General features: G+C 43.3%; 1 protein-coding gene and 1 long non-coding RNA gene across 8 annotated transcripts in view; one reads left to right on the top strand and one right to left on the bottom strand.

Moving 5' to 3' along the window:
• Positions 1-12,624, bottom strand: part of Fhod3 (formin homology 2 domain containing 3) — a 432,679-nt gene that overhangs the window by 170,277 nt on the left and 249,778 nt on the right. For all 7 annotated transcript variants that reach the window (XM_017600804.3, XM_017600806.3, NM_001415720.1 and 4 more), the window contains one exon: positions 1,265-1,359. In XM_017600804.3, the coding sequence (XP_017456293.1) occupies positions 1,265-1,359 (95 nt within the window). The remainder of the gene's footprint in view (positions 1-1,264; positions 1,360-12,624) is intronic.
• On the top strand, positions 6,665-12,003 carry LOC134482922 (uncharacterized). Its single transcript, XR_010059653.1, has 4 exons — positions 6,665-7,113; positions 10,155-10,331; positions 11,078-11,174; positions 11,801-12,003. It is a non-coding gene; the product is annotated as an uncharacterized LOC134482922 (long non-coding RNA).

The raw sequence follows: 12,624 nt of genomic DNA, 5'->3' as shown, positions 1-12,624 counted from the left end.
TGTTACCATTTCAAAATACCTGAGACTAGTTGTTTGTTCATTTGTCTGATTGTTTGTTTTGAAGAGAATAGAACTGTAATTCTGTGTATGTTGACATGTAAGATCTTCAAAACATAAGCAAGAGTCAGTCCTTCTACTTCCAAGATGGCAACTGGTTGCTGCAGATACCAGAAAGGGCATTGGCCCTGTCTTGACATACGTGAAAAGCAGAGAACAAGCCTACTCTCTCAGGCCGTTGCTACAACAGCAACAATTCACTACCAAGGAAGTCCTCATTGCCTTCTTCACACAAGGCCACACCTTCCCCATTGTGCTGTATGAGCTCCTAGCATATAGGTTCAGGGGACACATTCAGACCATGGCACCCTCTTCTACCTGTGCTCATCCATGCTCTTCCCTGCCCCAAGTCACCACATCAGTCTTGAAATTAAGATTTCTTAATCCAGTTGTAACATATATTAAAAGTCCCTTTTTCTTTCAAAGAATCTCCCCCAATCTGTCCAGATTTTAAGGTCATAGACATTAGTCAGAGGGCTATGGAGAGACCTACTTCCAGACAGACATGCTGACCAGGGAGGCCTCTAAGCAAATGTAAGGAAGACAGAAGACCAGATACAAATCTCCCTCTAGCCTAGCTAAGTCAACCTCATAGACCCAGCATTCCACTTCATTTCCAAGGCCACTTGCCCTAGCTTCAAAATAGAGTTGCTCCTATTTTCCATGGGAAACAAAGCCAAAAGATATGGGAAAAAACATTTGCAGTTGCCCAAGGAAAAATAGTTTTTCTACTATGAAATGAGGGAAATTTTTCCTCATCACAACACTGGGAAGGAAATCCAAGGACCAGTAATAGCACTGGGCTCTCTTCCTGGTATCTATGACCTATACCAGTGGCCACCTATCACTTGAGGCCACAAAATATAAAGGCCACATAGACACTTTATCTATAGCATAAAATTTTAATTAAACATTAGAAACCAAACATGCCAAAGGCACTTGATTACAGCTTAGGAGAATAAAATTTTATAAGCTATCAGATTAAACTGAGCTTGAAAGAAAAATCTACAAAGGATGAGTCATCCTTTACACCAAGATAGGACTTGAGCAAAGTTGAATAGGGTTGCTCTTTGCAAAAACATTTCAAAGAGGATTTAAACAAAGGCCCAATGGTTTGCAGACTGAACAAGGGGTTCCGAAAAAGAAAAACAAAAAAGAAAAACAAAAAACAAAAACAAAAAACAAAGAAACAAAGCCTTGATCTTACCTTTGAGCCAACAAGAGTGTAAAGCCACTGGATGGTCTCGCTGTGGTTGATGACGCCATTCATCCCATCCACATACAGCATAATCTGACCCAGTGCTGCAGACAAAGGGAAGAAACAAGGAGATCTATGGGTTTATTTGTAAGCGCAGCCTTCAGTGGTCATGAGGTCAGCTGAGGTTTTGTCATGTTAAGGGCACTGTCGATTGGTAAGGGCAAATCTGAAGCTAAGTGTGAAGCTCTGAAATGAGCGGAATCTCATTTCAGAACTAAAAGCACTGGAGCTGCTCCTGGCATCCGGAAGACAGAACCACAGCACTGACATCGCCATCACTAGGTTTGTGCACCGCGATGTATAAATGCATGCTTCTCCATCCTGATGTGTCTGTGGTCCAAGACAGGGCCAAGCTGAACACGAGATGGCATCAGGAGAGTATAACAGTTCCCAAGACAACCAGGGTCCCAGGCTGCAGTCAGTAGGTCCCGTGTCTCATCGATACATCCAGAGTGAATTCAATTTTAGTTTTTTAGAGAAAGAACAATCCTGTATTTAAGTGTTGCTTTGAATGTTCTTGAACTCAAAGATTTTATGGTGGAAAATGTCAGACTTAAAAACAACGGGCATAGTGGCACAGACTTGTGATGCCAACTATTCTGGAAGGTAGAGTGGGAAGATCGCATGTTCGAGGGCAGTGTGCCCAACTTAGTGAAATGGAGTCGCAAAATTTTAAAAATGCAAAGAGGGCTGAGGTTGTAAGCTCGTGGACAGAGCACTTACTTAGTGTGCACATACATAGCCCTGGGGAACCCCCAAAATAACCTGTCACTCCAAATCTTAAATTCTTAGTTCAAGGAAACATAATTACTCTTCTATTATCATTCTCCAAGAAGAAAGTGCAATGTATTTTTTATTGGATATTTTTAATTTACATTTCAAATGTTATCCCCTTTCTCAATTTCCCATTCATAAACCCCCTATTCAGTTCCCCCTCCCTTCTTCTACATGGGTGTTCCCCCACCCATCCACCTATCCCTTCTTGCCTCCGCACCCTGACATTCCCTTACACTGGGGTGGGGGCTCTAGTATTGGCAGGACCAAGGCCTTCTGCTCCCATTAGTGCCCAACAAGTCCATCATCTACTACATATAACTGGAGCCATGGGTCTGTCCATGTGGAATCTTTGGATGGTGGTTTAGTCCCTGGGACCTCTGGTTGGTTGGTATTGTTCTTATGGGGTTACAAACCTCTTCATCTCCTTCAATCCTTTCTCTAACTCCTCTCAATGTATTATTTTTAAACAGCTTCATTAACATCAAAATTATTCTGACTGCAGACATTGCACAAAGAGGTGGTGAGTATCCGGATTCAGCAGGTTCCCTTGAATTGTGTCTGCCATCCTAACTGCCTTCACATCTCAATTGGAAAACTGGAACTTATAGAAGAGTAAATGAAATGATTCCTCATCCTTAGTTTAAGGGTAATCATCTGAATGGACTGATAGGATTTAGGAAATAATCTATAGGAAATGGCACTGATTGAAAACCAAAAGCACGACACAAAATAGTTTCTGTTCTAGGATCTAGGTAGACAAATGTGTGTGAGAGACACTAAAACCTCATCATTCCTCACCAAATAGAGAGCAAATAGTCAAATGCAGACATTCTAAGAAAAACTGCATCTGAATACATAAAGCTAAAGAGAGAGAAGTATCTTGGATACATACTCAACACAATAAACACCACATAACATATTCTCGCTAGTGTCCAAACACTGGAGACATTCTCATTATAATCAGGATTGAAAATGTTTCATGTGTGGATGTGTCGGAATGCAGGTGCACACACGTCATGGCATCAGGTGGAAGTCTGGGGGAAACTTTCAAAAACTGGTTCTCCTCTTCCACTATGCAGGTTCTAGGGATTGAACTCTGGTCATCGAACTTAGCCTCAGGTGTTTACACCTGCACCAGCCCCAGGAATATTTTCAAAATGATACTTGTACAATCAAGTACATTGCTGCTGCTGTAGAATTTTAGGCAATCATTCCTTTCAACCTTACTGGAGCAGGTTCTGAGAACCGACTTGTTTGTGGTCTACATGACAGGCCCATAGGTCAGTCATCACTCTACTTGACAGGCAAATAGACAGGCACTGAGACCTGAAGGGCTGCGCTCCAGACTCCTACCTACCAAGTGGTGGAGGCCATCTCTGCAGTCGGGACGACTGGCCTCTTTACATGTCTCTTCACGTGACTTGAAGAGCCTGTCTTATAGTTTTGGTTGTGAGCCTCGCCTTTAACAGCTGAGCCATCTCTCCAGCCTGAGCCTGTCTTAATAAGGATCTACATTAAAAACAAACCAAAATATAAACCATAAATAAGGAAGAAAGGATGTTCCCCAAAGTGCTGTTTCTACAAGTAAACCTTACACCTGCCACAATCTGGCATGCGAAGCAAGCCAGTGGCTCAGTGGGAGGGGCCTCATTTAGGTTAAGTCTGAGCTCTGTGGCATTGCAGAAGAAGAGGAAAAGAAGGAGCTGTCACAGGAAGCTTTAGGACTGAGTGCATAATGTTCTCTTCTTTTTCTATATTTTCCCACCATGCACATCACACGATGTTACTTCTGCAATAGGAAAGCAAACAATAAAGGTCAAAACAAGGCAGATGAAATATGTGATGATTTTTGTAGTTTATGAATGTTTTACTAGTCCATCGTTTCCTCCCTCAGAGAGGCCAGTCCCCACTTCTGCAAAGCTCTGAGAATGAGAAGTCAGCGTATTCAGCCTCCTGTCTTTCCCTCCCCCCCCCTCTCTCAAGCTACCCAGAGCTAGGGACTGGTGCCACTGCCCTTCTCCAGTCCTTAGTCCCTCTTAGCCTGTATGCTAAGTCACACTAGGGATGCAAGAATGTTAACTGGACCCTATGACCTCCTGAGAAGCCCACCCTATGATGCTCACCCTCCCCTCACAATACTCAGGAGGCTGGAATGATAGTTTCTATCCAAACTGCTCAGAGGCCACTGTTAACAAGAGGGACAAGTGAAGAAGTTGATTCTGTCAGCTTCTCGGATTGGAGATGGAGATTACCAGAATGTTTGTGCTTAATGCCTTGGCCTAACACCTGGATAATCCAAAACCCACCCTTGAAATAGATCTCATCCCAGCACAAATGAGGGAGCATCCTTCCTGCAAAACCCATTCTAGACACAAGATGGCGCTAAAGAGACTCTACTGAGCCGATCCTGCAAAAGGTATCAATAGTGAAGACCCAACAAGCTAAAAGTGCGCCTGAGAGCACATCACACAAGTAAAAAGTAGGTGTCATGGCAACACACTTGTGTTTGGGTCATAAGGAGCCATGAAATTTGTTGGTCTGTGTTTTTAAAATACACAACAGGCAGAAGAGGGTAGTGGTGGCACCCTAGTTCCCCCCAAAAAGATCCCTTGGGATCTTTCCTTGTTTGGTCATGGATGAAACATCTGATTTTTCTGTTTCGTGTATCTAAAAAGTGAGATGATAGCAATGATATGCCCACTTTGCAGAGGCACTGGCAGGGACCAAGTTAGAATGGTGCCCAGGCATTGGTGCCCCTAAGTGTGTTCCCACATCAATCCCACCCTGACGAAGTACATGGTGAGCCTCAGCTCTGGAAGTGGAAGCCCTTACTGCTCATCTCTCAGAGGCAGGTCATGTGATCTTAAGGGGCCACTCCTGCCCAACCCAGAGTCTCCAAGACTTTCTCTTAACACGACCGTTGGTTTACTTTTCTATTTAGCTATATGATTCATTTTGAGATAAATCATACAAGGTTTAAAGTTCTATCTTGTCATTTAACTTGATGTAAGGCCATTTGTTTAAAAGACCTTCTCTATTTATTTCAACACTTTTGCAAATTAGAAAATTCCACAGCCTGTGTCCATGTGGGTCAGTTTCTGTGCTTTGATCTAAATATTTGCCAATATCCACATTGCCAATCACAGCTTCCTGCTAAGTCTTTACACTTGTGCGCTCTGATTCCTCCCGTGTCATTTTTCTTCCTCAGTATTACTTTGGCTATTTATGTTTCTTTTCAAATAAGCGTGGATAAAGTTTGGAAGCACCGTGTCTACATCACGCAAACCTGAGGACTGGGCATAGACCAGTGCTTCTCAACTTTCCTAGTGCTGTGACCTTCAGTACAGTTCCTCATGTTGTGGGGACCCCAACCATAAAGCTATTTTATTGCTACTTTGTAACTGTGATTTTCTACTATTATGATCCACACTGGTCTTAGGTGACCCCTGTGAAAGGGTCATTTGACCCCCCACCATGGGGCTATGACCCACAGATTGAAAACCAGTGGTTTAGATTCCCCCCACCCATGCACCCCCAATCTCTCAGAAGTACCTGGAAATCCACCGATTATTCCAGCCCAGTGAAGAGCAAACTGGCTACCCAGACTCGCCATATAGGTAAACTCTAGGTTGGATTGAACAACCCTGCCTGAATGAATAAAGAACAATCTAGAATGATCCCTGTCATTAACCTCCAGCACATGCACACACATGTTCATACAAGCACACATACACACACATGCACGCACATGTTCATACAAGTACATACACACACATGCATGCACATGTTCATACAAGCACACAGAGAGAGACACACACACAAATACACACACAGAGAGAGAGAGAGAGAGAGAGAGAGAGAGAGAGAGAGAGAGAAGGGAAAAACTCTGCAATGTTACAGTCTATGGACAAATTTTGAGAGATCACCGTTAGCACGTGAGCTTCTAATACATAAATTGAGCGAGCTAACTACTGTGGATTCCCTCTGGCTGCGCCCATCTGTGCTTAGTCTTCAGCTATAGATCTGGCATACATTTTGCAGCTTTTGTTTCCTAAATTTACAAGTGGTTGCCGTCCTTTGGAGCTACTGTAGATAGCTTTTTGGTTTTTAATTTTTCCATTCCCCGTTGCTTATTAGTAATAGGAACAGCGAGAGGCCTGTGTGTTGTTCTCGCAACAGACACTATGCCAAAGGTATTAATTGTAGGAAGTTCGCCTCTGTTTTGTGTCTGGACGTTTACTAGCATTGCCTATACAGGCAATAATGTTATCTGTGGAAGAACAAAACAAAACAAAAGAACCAATTTTGTTTCCTCCTTACAAAACTGTAACTGGGTCTTTTCTCCTAGGCTAGTTACAATGTTGCCTTAATGGTCAACAGGAGTGGAAACTGTGGAACCCACGCCCTGCTCCCAGTATCAAGAGGAAGTACGCTTAGATCCTTACATTAGTTACAATGCTGGAAGCAGGTTTTTGTGAATTTCAGGAGAGAGTCCTATAAGCGTTTGTGATCGTGAACAGATGACGTGGGCCAGGAGCCTTTTGACATTAACGGACATGATTCTAACCGACACGAATGTGGCTTTTCACAGAGAGCTTGATGGTGGTTTACACTGCCTGAAGCTCAGGCATCAAATGAGCCTGGCACCCCATTTGGCCACGGTGCACTCTTCTTGTTATTTGTTGCTGGATTCGATTTGCTGACATCTCATTAAGGATTCCCATCTTTGCCGGGGATACATGTTGGCTTGTACCCTCTGTCTGTCTGCTTTTCACATCATGGGGACTCTGGCTTCATGACACGAGCTGGGAAGTGTTTCTCTGCCTTTCTTTTTTTTTTTTTTTTTTGGATGAGACTTTATAACATCGGTTTTGTTTTGTCTTGAAATGTTTTGTAGAATTTGCCAGGAAGCCATGTGGTCCTAGAGAGTCCTTTGCTGTTGACTGCAAGTTCCTTTCTTTAGAAGTGCCATCAGCAGTTCTACTACAGCAGCTTACCCCATCTATGGTGGCTTGTGGTCGGTGAGGAACAGGTCCATTTGTCTAAGCTGTCAATTTTGGAACTTAGGATCATTAGTGGCCTGACCCTGCTGCTCACCTAGAAACTCCAGGTCTTGTCTTTCCTTCCTAGCGTTGGCAACAGCTGTCTTTTCCCACACCCACACTATTCTTGACAATTTTTATTTTTTTAAAAATAACCAGCTTTTTTTGTTCTCTGATTTTTCTTATTTTTCAGTTTCTATACTTTTCAATTACTATTTTTCTTTTTCTACCTTTCAGACTATTTTTATGTTTGGCCTTTTTTTAAAAAAAAAAATGGGTGTTTATAGATTTTCTTTTCTTCTGGTCTAAGCCTGTGGTGTTGTAATTTTCCCTCCATGTATCACATTCCACAAAATTTAATACATTGTCTTTTCATTTGGTACAAACTATTTTCTAATTTCCTTTGAGAATTTCTCCTTGACACATGGGTCATTCTGAAGTGTGTTAAGTCCAAGTCTCTGGACATATTCCTATTATCTTTCTGTTACTGATTTAGTTTAATTCCATTACAACCAGAAAACACATCATCTGATTCCAATTCTTTAAAATTTGTTATGGTTTATTTCACGACTGGGGATACGGCCTACCCTGTGACTGTTCTGCCTCTATGAGAAAATGCATATAACTCTTCTGTCACTGGGTGGAAGGCTCTGGAACTGTCTGTTAGGGTGAGCTGGCAGATGACGGTGCCGTTCAGTCCTCGGTAGCCTTGCTGATTTTCACTCTATCAGGTCTGTTGGTCATAGAGAGGAAAGCGAAGTCCCAGATAAAATGTGATTTTCCTGTTTCTTACCAATTCTTTCTACTTGGGCTCCACACATGTCAAAGCTCTGGCCATCTGAAAGGAAGAGCCCTTAGCCATGGTGATATCCTCTTCACCGGTCTTTGATTTCAACTCTACTTTCCTGTCATGGTGTTGCTACATTTTGTTTTCTTTTGATTAGTATTTGTATCACTTTGTTCTTGAACTATGTATACCAAGATAACTTGTAACATTTAGTTGGGTCAACTTTTGTTTTCCTATTCTGATAAGCCTTGCCTTTAATTGCTGTGATAAAGCTAGTTACATATCACAAAATTATTGGTGTATCTGAACTTAGTCTGTCTGCCAATAAGAATATCTTGCTGGGGTTGGGCATTTAGCTCAGTGGTAGAGCGCTTGCCTAGCAAGTGCAAGGCCCTAGGTTCGGTCCCCAGCTCCAGAAAAAAAAAAAAAAAAAAAAAAAGAATATCTTGCTAAGTTCCTAATTCTATTTATCTTCGTTGCTAATTTTTTCCATCTATTACTTTGCATGGGTTTTGTATATTTCTATTTATCTTCTACCTGAAGCACTTTTATAAAACTGTGTTTACGCCTTTGATAGACCCACTGTGCGGGTTACCCTTGTCACTGGGATCTACTGTTTTTCCTTCCCCAATAAGACGAGATTGTCTGAGCTTACTGCTTGACAAGTAACACTGGCTTAGATCCTGGATAACTTGAAAATGATGACGAGAGACATTGGCTTTTGGTTAAGTATCACAGAAAACATCCCCATTTTGTTTAAGCAGGCAGCCACCTGACTCAATTTGAGCCCTGAGTTCTGACCTCCCTTCCAAAGGGGCTGGAGAAAAAAAAAAAAAAACCGCAGCAGGTTTTTTTTTGGGGGGGGGAGAGGCTTTGCTGCCTATGTTTTTGGACTGGTCCTGCCATGTGGCCAGGATGGGATCTGGGCTTGGTGTATTTTGTTTGGCTCTCTAAGTCTGGTCTTGTTTGAGGAGCACATAATGACCAGGGTGGGCCTGCACTGTGCTTAAGCTTGCTTAGATTTCTAGATCTCTGGTGCATTCTCTAAGACATGCATTCACTCAAACATAGTTTTTGATGAGCACACATTCAGATACCCATGCATGCACGCATACACACACACACACACACACACACACACACACACACACACCCCTTCTCCAGTATCTCATTGATATCTGTAGGACACACACACACACACACACACACACACACACCTTCTCTGGTATCTCCTCGATATCTCAAGGTCATCTGGGGTTCCCCTTCTGGTTTTCCAGCCAAGGGGCTGAGCATATTTAACCTGTTCTGCTGCTTACCGTCTGCAATAGTTTCCACATCAGACAATCACTGATCCTATCCCCTTGAGACCACTGTCTCTCCTATACAGATTATTAGGCATCCTCGGGCTCCTGCTTTTTCCAAGTGTCCCCACAGCTGGTCTCACCTAGGAATTGCTTGGGGACAGTGGGGTGGCAGTACAGAGATACGAAGGCAGGCATGGAGTGTTTAATAAACACACCATCTCTTCGATGTCATTTCATATTCTAAACGTCATCCCCAGTTTGCTGTTAATATTTATTCTTGAGCCTTCAAATATTTGCTCCCTGTCTCCTCCCTCAGCTTGGTAATTGCCTTCAGCCAAGAGATGGGCTGTGTGTGTTTACTGCATCTCACCCATGCCCAGACCAACTCCTGTTCTGCTCTTAGAGGAAAAATCCCAGAAGCACTATGGGCAGAGGCAGCAAGTGAGCCCTCGGCTGGGGTCCACTCAGAATTGTGCTGCAACATCTAAGCCCACGATTTACCCTCTTCTCTCCCTCCTTCCCCTCCTTTTCCTCTATCTCCCCTTCCCTTCTCTTTTCCTTTCTGAAGCTTGCAGCCCTCTGTTCTGTGGTCCATGGTCAGTCCTAAGGGCTTTGCTGGGAGCAGTGCTGGGAGGCTCTGATGGTCCTCCACCTTAACTCTACACACTCTTCACCCTTCCTCCCCTGGAGTCCTCCACGGCTCTGTTCCAGCATGCCGTCCTCCACCACCCAGGCTCCAGCTGGAGACCACTCTGTACTTGTGATTTCAGACAGTACTAATAAGTTGTGAAATCGATTTTGTGAGTCTCAACCACCAACTTAGTGTTTTTAGTAAATAAAATGGTGGGAAATAGACGGCCTTGTGCTTAGGGGGGGTGAGGGTTGTTCTCGTTTTCATTCTATTTTATATGCATATTTTCATCCTGCAGGTCCTCAATGATAGCACTTGGAGTTGGCTATGCCAGACTCAAGCTCCTTCCTCACCTGCAACCTCCAGAGAGTCTCTCCATCCCACCTTCAATGTTTCCTCTAGCAGGTCATGAAGTCACTTTTAATTCCTGCCAACACTGCCCCTGTCTAGCTTTCACTGTAGCTACAGAATTCAGGTATGTCCAACCTCTGGCCATCTGCAAAGCTCAATACATAATACACACACACACACACACACACACACACACACACACACACACACACACACACTGCAGTAAATGTCAGGGTATCTACAATCATGTTCTACCCTATTTTATGAGACAGTCTTTTACTGGACCTGGATCTCAAAAATTAGGCTAGACTAGCTGGCCAGTCTAGACATCCCCTGACCTTCCCCTACGTCTGCCTACCCAACACCCAAATTATAGGCATGCGCCTAGAATTTTACAGAGACTTCAACTCCAGTACTTAGGCTTTCTGTAGCAAGCGCTCTTGCCCATGGAGCCATTTCCCCAGCCCATGGTTTCCTCTTTAAATTTATAAATTTTTGCAAGAGTGGGCATCAACACAAAGACCTTGCACATGTAAGCAAGTGCTCTCCCACTGAGCTATGTTCTCAGTTCTGATTCTTTAAAAAAAAAATCTTTACACGTTGGACACACTGATGAATGCAGTCCTAAATTAGCTGTTTGCCTGCTTGTTCATGCCCTTTACTTTAGCCAAAGATACCAAAAATGCCATGGCCCAGTGAGGAGAAAATCCCTTCTTGGCTGAGGCACCCCACATTCTCCACAAAGAACCCTTCTGACATATTGCCGCCAGTAGTCATTTTTAGCTAACCCCTCCTCCATTCTTTTGCTTTGGTAAAAACATTTTTTTTCCTTTTCCTTTTTAAATTTAAAATGTGTGCATGTGAATACAGGTGCCTGTGGAATCCAGAAGGGGGCGTTAGATTCCCTGGAGACAGAGGGAGAGGTGGCCATGAGCCATTCGACACAGACAATGGGAACCAAACTCAGGTTTGCTCTCTGGATGGCTGAGCCATCTCCCCAGCTCCTCTTTTGCTCTTTGTGGCACAGACCTGACAACAGTGGCTGTCTTGTTGCTTTTCAGGAACTTGAAGGCTAACTTTTGCTGATTTCAAATTGTCTAAAGCCCTCCAACCCTTCACACCTGGGCCTATGCCAAGTGTCCTTTGGGTAACTTTTGACATCAGAGGGACCAAGTTCTACCATTAGAGTTTACCAGCACTGGCATTTCTTTTGAAGAACTGTCCCATGAGAAAACATGACCTTTGTTTACACACATGCAGTCACTCCCTGACTGTGTTCCTTTGTCTAGCCCACCACTTCCCAGACACCAGGTCACCTTTCTGTATTGTTTTAGCCCCATCGAAGGGGAGGAGGATTGAGACCTGGAGATTCCTCCTTCTCACATCCGACTACCTAATCAATAAATTCAGCTTCTGGTATAAGGCACAAAATTGGCCTAGATCAGTAACAGAATGAATGTTCTAGAACTACCCTATAAGTCATTTCACCACTTGACAATGTAACTTGAATAACTCCTACTCATTTCTACTAAAATTATAAAAACAAAAGCAAATTCTATGAAGAAAAAAAAATTTAAAATTCCCTTACCACAGCTACCTGATGACTGTGAGTGGGACGACATGTGACCTACCCATTAGAAATGGAGACAGGGGGCTGGAGAGATGGCTCAGCGGTTAAGAGCACCCGACTACTCTTCCAGAGGTCCTGAGTTCAATTCCCAGCACCCACATGGTGGCTCACAACCATCTGTAATGAGATCTGATGCCCTCTTCTGGTGTGTCTGAAGACAGCTACAGTGTACTTATATATAATAAATGAATAAATCTTTAAAAAAAAAGAAATGGAGACAGGAGTACTTTTGTGGGAGTGGACACTCGGAAAAGGCAGACAACAGAATCATGAGGACTGGCTATGCTCTCTTCAGCTACAATAGAGTAGGACTCTGACACCAGCGATGACTTTTCAAATCCGAGTTAGCTTGAGGGAGCAATGACTGGGCAAATGAACATGGACACACGCACATGCGCCCACACACATGCAGACATACACGCACGCGCACACACACACACAGAGGAACACATGAGCACACCATAACGAATACTCAATCCTGATTTCTGGGAAGGGTTTCTAACTTAAAGATGGGATTCTAACTTACTTAAATCGGACCATTCAAATTCACTCTGAACTTTGAGGTTGATTTGTTCTTTTCTGATTTCCACTATTCGCCAGCCTCCCCACCCCTATAAATATTGAAAATGGAGGCTGGTAATGTCAGAGTAAAATGAAGACCTACGGTTCACATTATTGTTATTTTCTTCCACTTGATTGTCTGGCCTAAATAACAAGCCTCGCCCAGTTTTCCCCGAGGGCAACTGTCAAAGAAATACTCTTTCAACACCATTACTCCATGAGAATT

The sequence above is a fragment of the Rattus norvegicus genome, chromosome 18, assembly GCF_036323735.1.
Source record: "Rattus norvegicus strain BN/NHsdMcwi chromosome 18, GRCr8, whole genome shotgun sequence".
Lineage (NCBI taxonomy): Eukaryota > Metazoa > Chordata > Mammalia > Rodentia > Muridae > Rattus > Rattus norvegicus.
This window is presented reverse-complemented; position numbering and strand designations above follow the sequence as displayed.